Source organism: Bos mutus, chromosome 20 (assembly GCF_027580195.1).
Source record: "Bos mutus isolate GX-2022 chromosome 20, NWIPB_WYAK_1.1, whole genome shotgun sequence".
NCBI lineage: Eukaryota > Metazoa > Chordata > Mammalia > Artiodactyla > Bovidae > Bos > Bos mutus.
The window spans coordinates 39,716,748-39,734,081 of record NC_091636.1 but is presented as its reverse complement, the minus strand read 5'-3'; the positions used below and the strand labels follow the sequence as shown (position 1 = coordinate 39,734,081).

The following is a 17,334-nucleotide window of genomic DNA, read 5'->3' as shown; positions in this document are numbered from 1 at the left end:
CGCGCGGCAACTGAAGAAGCCCATGAGCTGCAATGAAGACCCAGCACAGCCAAATAAATCAATTATTCAATAAAGCAGATAAGAGAGATCAAAAGTAGATCCATGGTTCCTGAGGAGGAGTGGAGATGGGAGGATTGGAGAATGACTGCTAACAGTTTCTTTGGGGGCTAATGAGAATGTTCTAAGATTGATTGTAGTGATGACTGCACAACCCTCTGAATATATTTAAAGTCATTGGATTATACACATTAAGTGGTAAATTCTAAGTATGTGAATTATATCTCAATAAAGCTTCAAGGGCTTCCCCAGTGGCTTAAGTGGTAAAGAATCCACCTGCCAATGCAGGATTCCCGGGTCGGGAAGCTCCCCTGGAGGAGAAAAAGGCAACTCACTCCAGTGTTCATGCCTGAAAAGTCCCATGGACAGAGGAGACTGGTGGGCTACAGTCCATGGGGTCACAAAAGAGTGGGACAAACTGAGCAACTGAGCACAAACACACACACATACACACACATACACACACAAAGTTGTTAAAACACACTCATATAGGTTTCTGCCCTCCCACAGAGATTCTGATGCAGTGGGTGTGAAGCGGAGAAATCTCAGGAGATACTGATTCTGTGAGGTCATAGACCAAACGGCTCTAGGGCACAGAAAGGCAATGGTATTTAAACTTTCTAAAATTTCATGAGCACAATAATGGTTTAGGAATGGTTAATTGCTATGTGTGGGTTCCACACGAGTATTTCCTGGAGCAGTGTGGCCTTTGCATGCTTGTCTTGTGGATCACTTCACTCTTATGCGCCTGTCTTCCTAGAACAAAGGCTCTTTCTTCTGTTACTCTGGGAAGATCAGGTGACACTGAGGCTTCCAGGGTTGTGTCATAGAAATGAGAGCAGGGAGCACAGGGAAAACATCATATGAACCTAGAGGAAACTGAGAAGATGAGGACCACAAAGCCAGGAGATATCCTGCAGTTCACCCGAGCGATGAATGAGGCCTAGGGAGACGAAGAGGGCATAATTTATTGTGCTGTTTATGATCCAATTAAGGGGAAATGATACACGGCTATATATGAAAATCTAGATATACTAAAAAACGGCAAAGCAAGACTTTCTACTTTCTGTACAAAACAATTCATCCCCAGAGGTCCTTCAGAAAGTTGAACTTTCTCAAGACATTTACACTGATGCAGTGTTTTATGGGGTTTCCCAGATGGCTCAGTGCTAAAGAATCTACCTGCCAACGCAGGAGATGCAGTTTCAATCCCTGGGTCAGGAAGATCCCCTGGTGACGGAAATGGAAACTCTCTCCAGTATTTTCACCTGGGAAATCCCACGCACAGAGGAACCTGGTCAACTACAGTCCATGGGGTCCCAAAAGAATTGGGCATGACAACAATGTTTTATGTTAATCTTCCCACAGTTTTCTAGCAAAGCCAACTCAAACAGGTACAGGATAAACAAACTTAAATTATGAAGAACAAGATTCCCAAGAAACAGGCAGTAAGGATGGAAAATCTGAAATAAGCGCCTCCTATAGGAATGCGAATGCCACTCAGAAGTTTATGCAAAAACCAGTTCTGGCACAGTGCCAAGGCAGATGCCCTAGGCTCTGCCAACAACTGGCTCCAGGACTCCAGCACCTCTCCTCCTGCATTCGGGCCCTAAGCACACTTGATTGGTACTGACCCCTGACTCCTACTCTAGTGTGACAAAAACCTCAACATCATTCTTAGGCACTGTTTGCCAGGCCGCTGCCAGAGGGGCAGTCACTGCTGTCACTGCTAGAAGTACAGGGGAACAAAGGGGCCACTTTTTTTTTAAAGTTTAAATTTTGAAAAACAAACTTGATCACATTTTGAGATGTAGCACAGAACACCTGAAAGACGTAGGCTGAAATTAAAAACAGCACAATAAAGATATTCAACATCTCCAAACTTCATCATCTGTTAAAACATAACCAAAATGGTGGTGAGGTGGGTAATGCTGTAAAGAGGACAATAAGCTTATAAACCACACATTCAGGTGCTTGGTATATTAGAAACATAAATAATAATAGCAGCCAATATTCATTATGTCCATTATTTACCAGATACTCTTCTAAGATTTATATATATATATATATATTTATTTATATATACAAATGCATTTAATACTCACAGTCCTGTATTACAGAGATTAACATACTTTTCTTGCAAAGCACAGACAGCAAATATTTGGGGCCTCATAGTCCCACACAGTCCCTATCCTGACCACTCAGCTCTGCTGTTGTAAGTCAAAAGCATGGGCATATCTGTGTTTCAATAAAACTTTATTTATAAAAACAAAAGGTGGCCTAGGTTTGGCCCATGGGCCGTAGTTTACCAACCCCTGCTTTGTGAGTTGGGGGCTATTATTATCTCCGTTCCACAGAGGAGAAAGCAGAGGCACAGCCCAAGGGTCCGTGTGCAGTCTGACTATAAACTAGCCAGAATTGATGCTTGATGCTTTTGAACTGTGGTGTTGGCAAAGATTCTTGAGAGTCCCTTGGACAGCAAGGAGATCCAACCAATCCATCCTAAAGGAAATCAGTCCTGAATATTCATTAGAAGGAGCAATGCTGAAGCTGAAACTCCAATAATTTGGCCACCTGATGCTGGGAAAGATTGAAGGCGGGAGAAGGGGATGACAGAAGATGAGATGGTTGGATGGCATCACCGACTCAATGCACATAAGTCTGAGTAGACTCCGGGAGTTGGTGATGGACAGGGAGGCCTGGCATGCTGCAGTCCATGGGGTCGCAAAGAGTTAGACATGACTGAGCAACTGAACTGAACTGAACTGAGAATCAACAATGAGCTCATAGCAGCTCACCATCTTTTTTTTTTCTGGCTGTGCCAAAAGATATACAAGATCTTAGTTCCCTGAGCAGTGATCAAACCTGGGCCCCCTGCACTGGGAGTTCGAATTCTTAACCACTGGACCACCAGGGAAGTCCCTCACCATCCTTACTATATGCCTCACACCCAGTGCAGGTCCAGGTTTTCCTAACTCCAAAGGGGCTAGCCAGCCAACCAGTCACCAACACCCTCAGAGCTGCCCCAGAGGTTGAAGACTCAACTCTGATCCACCACCACTTCTTGCTCTGATATTCTTGGTTGAACTTCTCCCTGGACCCTCAATTCCATTATTCTCTCCATTCCATCCAGATGGATTGACTTTTAATTGTATGCACTTTCTCTCTAGCCTGTTTGGGAACCTGGATCATGCATATCACAAGTGCTCAACTCATATGTGTTGAATGTGTGTGTGAATCTGTCTACAGTGGGTTCTCCAGGCCATGACAGCCAGGGACTGAGGGCAGAGAAGAAAGAGGACTCACCAGTCCATGGCAGGTGCTGAGGGCTGCAGTCCCGACCCTGGTGCCCTGCTGCAGAACTGTGCCCCTGAGATGGCAGGGGGGCCCCGAGGAAGCCTCCATCTTCACATGGGAGAGATTCCCGTATCTCCTCTCCACGATGTAGTTTTTGGAAAGTAATCCCTGATTGACCGTCAGGTTAAAGAACAAGTCCTTCTCATGGTGTGAAATTCTATAGTACACTCGGCCCTCTGGATCATCCAAATCTCTCTTTTTCCTGCCATTGGAGACAGAATGGTGCAAGCCGTAAGACAGAAAACGCCCGCTCGCGTCGACTCGGACAGGAGCCACCACGTGGTATTCTGGCAGGGCCTTGATAAAATGCTCTGGGGGCAAAAAGGAAACACAGAATAAGACGAAGAGATCCTTTCAACATGTACACACTGCTATGTTTAAAACGTATAACCAACAAAGTCCTACTGTAAATCACTGGAACTCACCTCAGTGTTATATGCAGCCTGGAAGGGAGGGGTGTTTGGGGAGAATGGATACACGTATATGTATGGCTGGGTCCCTTTGCTGTCCACCTAAACTATCACAACATTGTTAATCGGCTCTCCTCCAATATAAAATAACCAGTTAAAAAAAAGAGAGAGAGACTAAGAGATCCCTGCTGAATCGATGGTTAAGACAAATACACTCCTGTTTGAACTTGGATTTTAGCTTGCTGATTTCAAAATTCTACTGTTGACCTGAAGTTTAGAGATCGTTTCCATGGCATGAACTCCATCCCCATCAAGTTCCCTAAACAACTCAGATCGACCTAGGGCTCTCTCACAGATGACAGGCAACTGTCTGAGCTGACATCAAGACATAGCTCTGGATGTCAGATGTTTCACCTGAGACAAACTAAGACCAGAATTAATGCATGAGGAATATGGTTAGGAAAGTGGCGAGATCAGTATGGCGAACAGGAACATTTCAGGTCTAGAGTTCATTCATACAAATCACAGAGCTTCACCGTTGATCATAAGGAATGTAAATGCCTCTAAAATTTTCGTTTAAGTCAGGTTGAAGGAAAAATGCAAAAGCACAGTAAACCCATCAAGTAGACCCTGAAAAACCTTGCATAGTTACAGCATAAGTGTTCTGTAATGTGACAATGAGTACGTAAAAGAACTTGGATGTTTCTTTTTTATTTTTATAAAATATACAAAATAAAATCGTAGGTGAACATATTAGATTCAGAAGCATGGGGTCAAAATATAAAAATTTCCACTTTTTTATTGGGGCATAGTTGCATTCCAATGTTGCGTTAGTTTCTGCTGTAAAGCGAAGTGAATCAGCTGTATGTATATACATGATGTGGTACATACATATACAATGGAAAATTACTCAGCCATAAGACGGAACAAAACTATGCCATTTGCAGAGATGTGCATGGATCGAGAGAAGCAAATCAAAAATAGAAAAATAAATATTGTTTATTAACACATATATGTGGAGTCTAGAAAACTGCCACTTCAAAAATGCAAGACATGAACACGTCTTCCTTTCTTCCACACATCAGAATGAACACATCTTTTGATTTCCTTAAATTGAAATCCCTACCACTGCCTCTTCACTTTCCTATTTGATAAAAACAAGAAATCTATTATATCTAGTGGAGAGTAAGCAGCAGGTTCCACATTACAGACTACCTAAGCAAGCCATTAACCACTTGAGCTGATAAACTACTCTTTTGCTTCAGGCCAAAAAAAAAAGTGGCGGTGGGGGGTGGTGTGGGCGGGGGAGGAAGAAGAAAACAAAGGAGGGAGGGAGAGGGACTAGGAGAGAGACAAAGGGGAAAAAATTTTACTTTTCTGTTTCCACCCTCCAGCTGTACCCCTGCACTTTGTAACTTGCATTACTTTTTCAACTTATTTTCCCCAGCTAAAATGTCTTTTGCACTATCAAAATCTTATATTTAACATAATCTTATGCCTTTTTAGCTTTCCTGGTGGCTCAGTGGTAAAGAACCCACTTGCAATGCACAAGATGCAGATTCAATCCCTGGGTGGGGAATATCCCCTGGAGAAGGAAATGGCAACCCACTCCACTATTCTTGCCTGGGAAATTCCATGGACAGAGGAACCTGGCGGACTACAGTCCATGGGGTCACAAAAGAATTGGACACAACTGAGCAACAACAACAATAACAACATGGTTTTGTTTTTTTTTTAATCTGGCCTCACCCCATGGCATGTGGGAACTTAGTTCCCTGACTAGGGATTGAACCCATGCCCCCTGATTGGAAAGCAGAGTCTTAACCTCTGGACCACCAAGGAAGTCCCAGCTTATGCTTATTTTTTAAAGTTTCAACTCAAATCCTCCCTCTTCTTTCTCCTAAAGTCCTTAAAGTTCTCTCTGTTCTGAACTGCCATGTCCTCATTTTCTGTAGCTCCCAGAACAGCCTGATTCTACAGAGCCATTTGTTTATTATATTGCTGCTGCTAAGTCGCTTCAGTCATGTCCGACTCTGTGTGACCCCATAGACGGAAGCCCACCAGGCTCCCCCGTCCCTGGGATTCTCTAGGCAAGAACACTGGAGTGGGCCGCCATTTCCTTCTCCAATGCGTGAAAGGGAAAAGTGAAAGTGAAGTCACTCAGTCGTGTCCGACTCTTAGCGACCCCATGGACTGCAGCCTTCCAGGCTCCACCATCCATGGGATTTTCCAGGCAAGAGTACTGGAGTGGGGTGCCATTGCCTTCTCCATTGTTTATTATATTACTGATTCCCAAACCCTTTAGAGGTCAGAATCTTGCATATCACAAGTGCCCAACTCATCTGTGTGCATGTAACACTGAACATATTTGTAGCTGACTATTCAAAAAAACCTGATTTAATGGGATACAACTATAAAATAGCTTTTTTTTTTTTTTTTTTTGCAGAAAACTCTCTTCAAACATACTTGTAGTTCATCTGTGCCTTGGATAAGTAAAATAAGAGAAAGATAAATACCATATGATCTTACTTATATATGGAACCTAAAAAACAGAGCAAATGAACAAACATAACAAAACGGAACAGACACACAGATACAGAGACAGAACAGGTGGTTGCCAGTGGGGAAGAGGGAAGGGGATGACTGAAACAGATGAGGGAGAGTAAAAGGTACAAACTTCCAGTTACCAAATGAGTCATGGGGAAGAAATACACAGTGTGGGGAATATAGGCAATAATACTGTCATATCTTTGTACAGTGACAGATGGTAACTAGACCCACCAGTGATCATTTTGAAATGTATAGAAATATCACTGAATCACTACGTTATGTACCTGAAACTAACAGAGGTCAATTATACTTCAAAAAAAGAAGGAAAGAAAGAAAGAAGGAAACATGAGACAGAGAACAGCTTTCACTCCTAGGTACTAACAAAGTCTCAGTTTTTAAGAGTAAAAACTCTAGACTCCTTGCTTCTGACTGCAGTGACTAAGAGCACCAGAGCACAGAGCAACACAAACAAACCTTAACAACAATCCTCAGTGAAAAGTAAGAATAAAAACAACTTAATACAGAGCCATTTACATTCAGGGAAAATACATGCAAAAACCGTAGTACAAAGTTTCCCAGGCCAGGACATACACAACAAAAAAAAACACATATGGAACCCATTAAAACAGTTTTCTATGCAGAGGACTGAGAGTGGAGAATGGGGACCAAAAGGCATAAATAAACAAAACAAGAAAGGCATTTTGCACAAATTAATAATGTGAATGTACCATGAACTAGGAGTCAGATTGACTCAGGCCTCTGTACTTCCCATCTCCAAGGAATATGTGGGCCTCGTAAGAATCAGAACTTCACTGCCCTTTCACATTCAGATCTCAGGAAAGGAATGGCCAGGTTGGCTGAGGATGGATGTAGCTCTAGTATTTCCCTCCTGTTGCTCTCTTCTTCTATGATTCCGTAATATCTCTGGTTCCCCCAGGGTTGGTGCAGTGGAGAGCAGAATGGAGTAGAAAAAGTCTTATTCAACTGAGTACAACCATCACCTTGCAACGGTACCCCTGTATGCTGATTCCTCTCAAGAGAAGCTTATGTACCTTCGAGGACCTGTCTCTAAAGATACATCCAAAGAATTAAACACGGCAGGTATAAAATAAAAGACTAACTTGCCTGAACCCCAGCGCCTATTGCCCAAAGAATAGAAAAGCAAATACATTTGCAGTTTTTGACCTAGTTGTTTTTGATCTACTGGGTTTTCTTAAGAGAGTCAGCATAAGCTGGCTGTGTAATAATATAATGATTACAATTATAGTAACCATTTAATGAACACTTGCTATAACTGTGCATGTGAGTGTGTTCAGTTGTATCCAATTCTTTGAGACCCCATGCATTGTAGCCCACCAGGCTCCTCTGTCCATGGGATTTTCCAGGCAAGAATGCTGGAGTGGGTTGCCATTTCCTCCTCCAGGGGATCTTCCTGACCCAAGGATCAAACCCACATCTCCTGCACTGCAAGCAGATGCTTTACACTGAGCCACCAGGGAAGCATTTGCTACAATAGTGCTCATTTAATCCGCACAAGACTCTGTGTCACAGATTCAGTTACTATCATTTCATAAAAAAAGAAACAGAATCTAAGAGAGGTCACAGAACCAATATGCAACAAACTTAGATTAAAATCTTGAGATTCCTATTTCAAAATCATGTTCTTAGCCTCCACACTTCGTGTACATAAGCAGTTGCACTTGGCAGAGGGTACAGAGAGTAGAGGCGAGAACATTGCCCCCGAGCACGATGCTGCTGCTGCTACTGCTAAGTCATATCAGTCTGTGCGACCCCATAGACGGTGATGATCTGACAAGAAAAGAACTGGCTGACTTCTTTGAGAGGCCTCAAGTCACTCAGCAGTAAATGGAGAAAATAACTGCTCTTTATCTGGTGAAGTAAGGGGAGATAAAATCACCTTCACCCTTGATTTTACTGCAAAGGAGGTGGCTAAGCCACAGCAGCCAATACATGTGGACGGAATTAGGAGGCTACTTAATGGAGTGTGTTTTATGTGGGCAGTCCAACTGCACTAGCCTCATCTATACAATGGGCATAAAAATAATAGCATCTTAGGGTGGTTGTGGGGCTTCCCTGGTGGCTCAGATGGTAAAGAATCTACCTGCAATGGGGAAGACCTGGGTTCGATCCCTGGGTTGGGAAGATCCCCTGGAGAAGGAAATGGCAACCCACTTCAGTATTCTTGCCTGGAGAATCCCCATGGACAGAAGAGCCTGGTGGGCTACAGTCCATGGGGTCGCAAAGAGTCAGACACAACTGGGTGACTAAGCACAGCACACAGGGTGGTTGTGACAATCAGGGCTGGTGCACTGAGATGACCCAGAGAGATGGTAGGGGAAGGGAGATGGGAGGGGGTGTACACCCGTGGCAGATTCATGTTGATGTATGGCAAAACCAATACAATATTGTAAAGAAATTAGCCTCCAATGAAAATAAATAAATTTATATTAAAATAATAATAAAAATAAAAGCAAATATATATATATACACACACATAATAGATTTAGAACAGTGCTTAACAGATAATGCTCACTATCTAAATACTAGCTACTCACTCTTGGTATTAAATATAGAGACTTGGCTACTAGTGACCCCTGTGGCCTTAAATATATGTAAGCTCCAAGCAGAGATGGGGAGAGGCCCAAGCTCATCTTGGCTTCTCAGTGGGCGTTTAGTTTGGAGGAGTAGTTAGCTATTGTCCTGGCCAATAGAAAGCAGAGCTCAGAAGGGATATGACAAAGATGGAGAAACAAGATGTCAAGGAATAAGAATAACTCCTACTTTTTTTTTTTTTTTTACCAATTCTATTATCAAACATGACATTTAGAGTATACCAAGAATCCCAGGGACGGGGGAACCTGGTGGGCTGCCGTCTATGGGGTCGCACAGAGTCGGACACGACTGACGCGACTTAGCAGCAGCAGCAGCAGCAACTTGGTTTCCTCTAATCCTCACAATTGTCTGGGTTATTACTGACAGTGTTCCTTGTCTGAGCCTTCATTCCCACCTCTATAAAAGGCAATAAAGAGGAGTAAGGATTCAGGCTGGGGCAACCTGAACCCAGAGCACACCCTCCTAACTTCTGCCCTCACTACTTCTCAAGGGTCTACCAGTGAGAGCCAGAAGTCAAGAGGGGGGGCATCAACAAGGCTGTGGGTGGGACTAACACACGCCGTAATCACAGCACAGTCTGCACTAGGATTGGTGGGTGTAAAACACAAGCCACAAATACTTTGATTTGCCTTGTTTAAGATTAGATTTGAAACCCTAGGCCACAAGTTTAGATGATACTTCACGAGAAACTTTGGGGAAAGCCTGTTGCTATAAGCACTTTTGAAAATACAAACTGCCAACCGACCTTTTACCCTCTCTCAGAAAGGAGAGAGGCGAGAAATTATTGACCTGCCAGATTTTGTAAAATTTAAGTTAAATCTATACTTATTCTTTATATTTATTTCTATATGAGAGAACAATTGAATTTCTAAGACTCCTTCCTACAAAGGGCAATGATATCACTACCTGTAATAGTAGGAAGTTTATTTTCATAATTCTCTTCCATGTGTTATTGTAACCTTTCAATTGTATTTTTATTAAGGAAAACTACATGCATGGAAAGGTTGTGGAGAATCGTACTGATTCAAAACTTTGACTCAAAGTTGTAAAATACACCAGAAGAAATTGAGTTTGCTCACCAGCCCTACGTTAACTAACCCACAGACAGTAAATGCTGATGAGAATGGAGACAAATCCCATACCAAAACTGTGAAGGCTCTTCTTACGTTAAGATCTGAAATCATTTACTCTTTACAGAAGTTATCTTTTGCAAATGGCATAAGCATATGATCATGACATTGGTCTTGAAACACACTGTAGCTCTCCCTCGGTTCTGCACAAGCCCATGCAGGGGATGGGCTTCATGGAGTTGCCAGCAGCAAAAGAGATCATGGAAGGACCCGTGACCTGTAAACAGTATAAGGTGTATGAACCTGAGGGGAGATTGCCAGCTGCAGAAGAGAGGCAGTATGTTGTGCGCAAGATTAATATTTCCTATAGTTCTGATGTTGAAGCTAAAACTCCAGTACTTTGGTCACCTGATGCGAAGAGCTGACTCACTAGAAAAGACCCTGATGCTGGGAAAGATTGAGGGCAGGAGGAGAAGAGGACGACAGAGGATGAGATGATTGGATGGCATCACCGACTCAATGGACATGGGTTTGGGTAAACTCCGGGGGTTGGTGATGGACAAGGGAGGCCTGGCGTGCTGCGGTTCATGGGGCCACAAAGAGTCAGACGTGACTGAGTGACTGAACTGAACTGAATGGTTCTGATACTAGGTTGGGAGCCTTGTGGAAGTCATCACACACTCGTGTATATCACCACTGAGCACTGAGGCAAGAATATTAGGCAGAGATTGTCCAATCTACCTGTTTGTAGTCCTAGTAAGTATTGGATTCATCTCCATGGTCCTTTCTACTTCCCTTGTGGTACAGTAGACAGGAAACTGCCTGCTAAGGCAGGGGACACAGGAAGCTCCCACTAAGCCCATATGCCACAACCACTGATCCTGTGCTCTGGAGCCTGCGAGCCATAACTACTGAAGCTCCTGTGCCCTAGAGCTTGTGCTTCTCAACAGGAGAAGCCACTGCAAGGAGAAGCCCATGCACGTCAACAAAGAGTAGTCCCCGTTCGCAGCAAGTAGAGAAAGCCCAGGCAGTAAAAGAGTCCCAGTGCAGCCAAAAATAAATAAATAAACAAAATTATTTTAAAAACAATAATGTTGACTCTCCTGCCCTGCCCCTGAGAACTAGAAGGAACGTTAATAGTCATCAAGGTTCTGAGTCTGCCTCCCACTGCGGGACCCTGTGTGATGCCCCTCAACCTGCTGCTGGAGTGGCAGTTAGCAGGTACTCAATAAATGCATGTTGACTGACTGGCCAACCAGACCTCCCATTTCTCATCTGCAGAAATAAAAAGGATGACAGACATGATATCTGAAGTAATTTCCAAGTTTAAAAGTTCCGAACTTGGGTGCAATTGAAAAATGTTGTCAGAGTGGAAATGGAACTCTTTATAGAGTTTGAGTAATTGTGAAGCAGCAGGCAGTAAGGCAAAGCTCTAGTCTTCTTATTTCCAGAAAGCTTTAAAGATTTCCTTTTCAGTGCAAATCAAATTTACACTGAGGTATCACCTCACATGGGTTGGAATGATCATCATTAAAATATACAAATAACAAATGCTGGAGAGGATGTGGAGGAAAAAGGAACCTTCCTACACTGCTGCTGCGAATGTAAATTGGTGCAGCCACTACGGAAAACAGTCTGGAGGTTCCTCAAAAAACTAAAAGTAGAGTTGCCATATGATCCAGCAATGCCACTCCTGGGGATATATCCAGACAAAAGTCTGAAAAGATACATGCACCCTATGTTCATAGTAGCATTACTCACAAGACATGGAGACAACCTACATGTCCATTGACAGATGAATGGATAAAGAAGATGCGGTATACAGATACAATGGAATGTTGCACGCATGTGTGCTTAGTTGCTTGGTCGCAACCGACTCTTTGTGACCCCATGGACTGTAGCCCTCCAGGCTCCTCTGTCCATGGGATTTTCCAGCCAAGAATACTGGAGTGGGTTGCCATTTCCTCCTCCATGGTGTCTTCCTGACCCAGGGATAGAACCCGAATCTCCTGGGTCTCCTGCATCACAGACAGATTCTTTACCACTGAGCCATGGGGAAGCCCACATATATACAATGGAATATTACTCAGCCATAAAAAAGAACGAACTAATACCATTTGTGGAGAAGGCAATGGCACCCCACTCCAGCACTCTTGCCTGGAAAATCCCATGGATGGAGGAGCCTGGTGGGCTGCAGTCCATGGGGTCGCAGAGAGTCGGACACTACTGAGTGACTTCACTTTCACTTTTCCCTTTCCTGCATTGGAGAAGGAAATGGCAACCCACTCCAGTGTTCTTGCCTGGAGAATCCCAGGGATGGGGGAGCCTGGTGGGCTGCCGTCTATGGGGTCGCACAGAGTCGGACACGACTGACGCGACTTAGCAGCAGCAGCAGCAACACCATTTGTAGCAACATGAATGGACCTGGAGCGTATCATACTAAGTGAAGTAAGTCAGAAAACAAATATCATCTGGAAGCACTTATAGGTGGAATCTGGGCTTCCCATGTGGCTCAGTAGTAAAGAATCCACCCACCAATGTGGGAGATAAGGGTTCGATCCCTAGGTCAGGAAGACGCCCTGGAGGAGGAAAGGGCAGCTCACTCCGGTATTCTTGCCTGTATATACTGCCATATATAGAGTAGCCTGGCAGTCTACAGTCTATGGGGTCACAAAGAGTTGGACAAACTGAGCAACTGAGCACTCACGCACATATGTGGAATCTAAAATATGACACAAATCAGTCTATCTATGAAGCAGAAACAGACTCACAGACATAGAGAACAGACCCCAAAGAGGAATAGGGGGTGGATGGATTAGGAATTTGGGATTAGCAGATGTAAATTATTATATATAGAATGAATAAACAACAAGGTCTTACTGTATAGGACAGTGAGCTGTATTCAATATCCTGTGATAAACCATAATGGAAAAGAATGTGGAATTGAATCACTTAGCTATACAGCAGAAACACAACATGCAAATCAACTATACTTCAATTAAATAAATTTTTTAAAAAAGAATTTCCTTTTCTATCTAATTTACCTTCATTCTTATTCTCTCACTTATCTCCCTCTTTCTCTCTCTCTCTAAGTTCTAAAAGGAAATGTGCTTAACCATGTCTCCTTTGCACCAGATGGGGATTACTTGTAAATCCACCAGTGAGTTGACTGAGAACAAATATTTTGGTGAAAAGACTTTTAAAAATCTGAATTTTTTCCTGGTTTTATTTTATTTTAAGCTATTACAAAATAATGGTTATATTCCCCTGTGCTGTACAATATACCCTTGAAGTTTACTTATTTGATATATAGTAGTTTGTATCTCTTAACCTCTATCCTTGTCTTGCCCTACCCTCTTCTCTCTCCCCATTGGTAACCACTAATTTATACTCTATATTTGTGAGTCTGTTTCTGTTTTGTTATATTCAATCATTTTATTTTTTAGATTCCACATATAAGTAATATCATATGATGTTTGTCTGTGTCTGACTTATTTCACTAAGCAAAATGTCCTCTAGGTCCATCCACATTGTTGCAAATGGCAAAACTTGATTCTTTTTATGGCTGAGTAGTATTCCATTGTATCTATGTACCACATCTTTATCCATTCACCTACTGATGGACACTTAGGTTTCTTCCATATCTCGGCTGTTATAAACAGTGTTGCTATGAACATTGGGATACATGTATCTTTTTGAATTAGTGTTTTCATTCCCTTCCAGTATTTTCCCAGGAGTGGAATTCCTAGATCATAACGTAGTTCTATTTTTATTGTTTTGAGAAATCTCCATACTGTTTTCCAGAGTGGCTGTACCAATTTATGTTACTACTAACAGAGATCAGCCCTGGCTGTTCCTTGGAAGGAATGATGCTAAAGTTGAAACTCCAGTACTTTGGCCACCTCATGCGAAGAGTTGACTCATTGGAAAAGACTCAGATGCTGGGAGGGATTGGGGACAGGAGGAGAAGGGGACGACAGAGGATGAGATGGCTGGATGGCATCACCAACTCGATGGATGTGAGTTTGAGTGAACTCCGGGAGTTGGTGATGGACAGGGAGGCCTGGCGTGCTGCGATTCATGGGGTCACAAAGAGTCAGACATGACTGAGCGACTGAACTGAACTGAACAGTATACAAGGATTCCCTTTTCTCCACATTCTCACCAACGTTTATGACTTGCTGACTTTATGATGATAGCTATCCTGAAAGGTGTGAGGTGACGTCTCATCACAGTTTTGGTGTGCATTTCTCTGATGATCTGTGATGTTGAGCATCTTTTTATGTGCCTGTTGGCCATCTTTCTTAGAAAAAACATATATTCAAGTCTTCTGCCCATTTTTTGGTTGTTTGCTTTTTTTATATAGAGAGTAATATTTATATGTATATATATTTGGATTTTAACCCCTTATCAGTTACAGCATTTGCAAGTATTTTCTCTCATTCAGTCGATTGTCTTTCATTTTGTTGATGCCTTCCTTTGCTGTGCAAAAGCTTTTAAGTTTAATCAGGTCTCATTTGTTTGCTTTTGCTTTTGTTTCTTTTGCCTTAGGAGACATATCTGAAAAAATATTTCTATGGTTTATGTCAAAGAGTGTTCTGCCTATGTTCTTTTCTAGAAGTTGAATGGTTTCAAATCTGACATTTAGGTCTTCAACTAAAATCGAAAAAAATTTTGGAAATTATTTTTAATATCTATGCATCACCAATAAGCTCAGAGTACTGTACAGCTCTTTTTTGGTATCAACGCCTCTCAGCACACAACCCTAAAGGTGACTTATCTCTTGCATTCCAGAGAGGAGAAAGCAAGTCCCAGTGGAGTCTGCTCCACACTAAGCTGAATTCACTTACAAAGAAGATGTGGAGCAAGCAGAGCTGAAAACCAGCCCAGGAGAATGTGTGGTTTTGAACCAAACCATCTCCAAATGCCCTGGGAAGTGCTTGCAAGCTTTGTTTGTGCTGCCAGCAAAAGAGACTTTTCATAAAAGGGCTGTTTTTCAAAGAACAACAAATGCTGCTATTTTAAACTTGGGGGTGGGAGATCTATCTGGACCTGGACCGTTTACACAAGCGAGTGCTGGCTGACTGACATCTCACCCCAGTGTCTGCAGCTCTGGCTTCCAAGGAAAGCAAAGGGTCCCGCTTCTGATGGCTCTGGGAGTCAGCATATGAGCTCTCCAGCTGTAGTTGAACTTTGCAACGTAGGCAGAAATCCTCAACAAGGTCAGGCTGGTGATGTTTACCACCCAAGTGGTCTTGGAGATTAAAGGGGGCCAGGAAGCTATAGAAGACTTGAGCACAGTCCGCAGACACAGGACTTAATGGACACTAACCCCCATGCTCTGTGTGTGTGTGTGTGTGTGTGTGTATGTTGTCCCTATTATTGCTCTAGGACAATGCTGCTTGACTGTAAGAAGCCAGCCGCTGGAGTCAGGCTACCTGGGTTTACAGCCTCACTTCACCATAGCTAAGCTCATAAACTCCCCAGGTTTCAGCTTCCTTGTGTGTAAAGCAGAGGTGGTAACAAAGGTGCCTGCACCCAGGAGGCTGTTGTCAGCAGTCAAGAGGCTGACACACCAGAGTGCTCCCACATCCAACCACACCAGCCATGGCTGCTGCCATGACTGTTGGCTCTCAGAAGCCCAATGAACTGCCCACCAAATGGGAATGTGTGTCTGGCCTTCGCAAATCCAATGAAAAGGCAGAGATGACAACACCATCCTGCTCAGGATGTTAGATTTTAAAAACATGTAATAATAATAATAAAAACAACAACGAGTATAATCACCAATTTCCATCACAATTCCAGTGCTTTCTCTCGCATTATAGAGATTCATGAAATTCTGGAAGAGAAGCAGCCAGAGGCGATCAGCAGGACAGAACAGGGAAAGGTGAGCTCCTACGGTAGGACATTTTCTCTAAAAGGGCTGTTATTTTTACAACACAGCCCTAAATCTTTCCAGGAAAGGAAAACACAGCCAAGCTCACTCAGCAGGGGGGGGTGCGGAATCGCATTTCCCCTCCCCTCACCAGAAGTTTCAAACTAATGGCAACGACTGCCAGCGGCCGGTTGGAACTTTAATTTTTTTAAAAAAAAAGTCATTTTCCGTGTTCAGAGTCTGAGAAACAGGGATTGAAACAGTGCAGTGTTCAGAGGAGAAAAAGGCGGTAAGGAGTTACTAGCTAACTCTCGAGTCTTCGCAGCAGCATCCTTCGTGTACAAGAGTCCCGACCTTCGGTTTCCGTAAGAAGTAAGGACTCGACACGTTAAGCACTGAATTCCGAGATGCCCAGGGTTACCCAGCTCCCAGCCCAGATTTCTTTGCAACTCAGCCAAACGGCTTTGCGGAGTTCAGCTGAGTGGGGGAAGGGAAAAAAGAGCAACCAACTTTGCACGCGTCTTAGCCTGCGGTTTTCAAAGGAAATAAAGAAAAGACACTAACCTTGCCTCTTGTCTGGGAAGCGCACCGGGCCCGGCTGAGGTTGTCGCCCATAGCAAAGGGCCCCCAGGTTCAGGAGCTGAGCCACCACGGAGAGCTTTGCAAGCCAGCTCCTCTGGGCACATGGCATGATTCAGTCGTTGGGGAGAAGAAAAGTCAACAAGTTGTAGCTCTCAGCTCAAGAAATCAAGTCCTCGCCCGTGGCCAAGCAGGAAGATGCAGGGGTGCATGGTCCAGGAGTGGGGAGAGGGAGGCTGCAAGGCTGCCCACGAGCTCCCTTTGCTTTTTTTAAGCAGAAAGGGGCTTGTTACCTTTCCGTCCCCTCCCTCCTCCTGAAAGGGGAGTGATTCAGCTGACAGTGTCTGCTTTCCGAGGGCTGTGGAATGGGTCGGAGCGGGAGGCCGCAGCCCACCCCCGATCCCCACCCCTCTGCCTTGGGCGCCCGGCCTCCTTCAAGCCAGCCCCGCGCATCTTCCTCCCGGACTCCCACCCCCGCGCTTCGCCGCCCCGCCCAGAGCCCGACCGAGCCGGCCAAATAGGGGAGCTCAGGGAGAGTCACCCTGGGCGTGACCGCGAGTGAGAGGCCCCCAGGCCAGTCCCTCATACACGAGGAAAACATTGAAGGCAGAGATGGGGTAGAGGGGACCCCACTCCTGACCCTCCTCAGCTCAGTGCTGCCCCCTCTCCGCCCTTTCTCCTCCGCGTTCCTGAACTTTTCCTACCCCTACCAAGCCTCCTCTGCCGGCCCTCTGTCTCCAAGATTCTCTTCCAGGGCCGGCTAGGGCTTACCTTTCAAAAAAATAACAAGCAGTTTTTC

The 17,334-nt window shown here is 44.0% G+C and overlaps 1 protein-coding gene across 1 annotated transcript in view; it reads right to left on the bottom strand.

Moving 5' to 3' along the window:
- ADAMTS12 (ADAM metallopeptidase with thrombospondin type 1 motif 12) overlaps positions 1-16,954 on the bottom strand; it is a 393,807-nt gene extending 376,853 nt beyond the window's left edge. The window contains exons 1-2 of the mRNA XM_070357669.1: positions 16,521-16,954; positions 3,364-3,725 (exon numbers count right to left, since the gene is read on the bottom strand). Coding sequence (XP_070213770.1) covers positions 3,364-3,725; positions 16,521-16,647 — 489 coding nt within the window. The 5' untranslated portion in view covers positions 16,648-16,954. The remainder of the gene's footprint in view (positions 1-3,363; positions 3,726-16,520) is intronic.
- Positions 16,955-17,334: the final 380 nt, after the last annotated feature.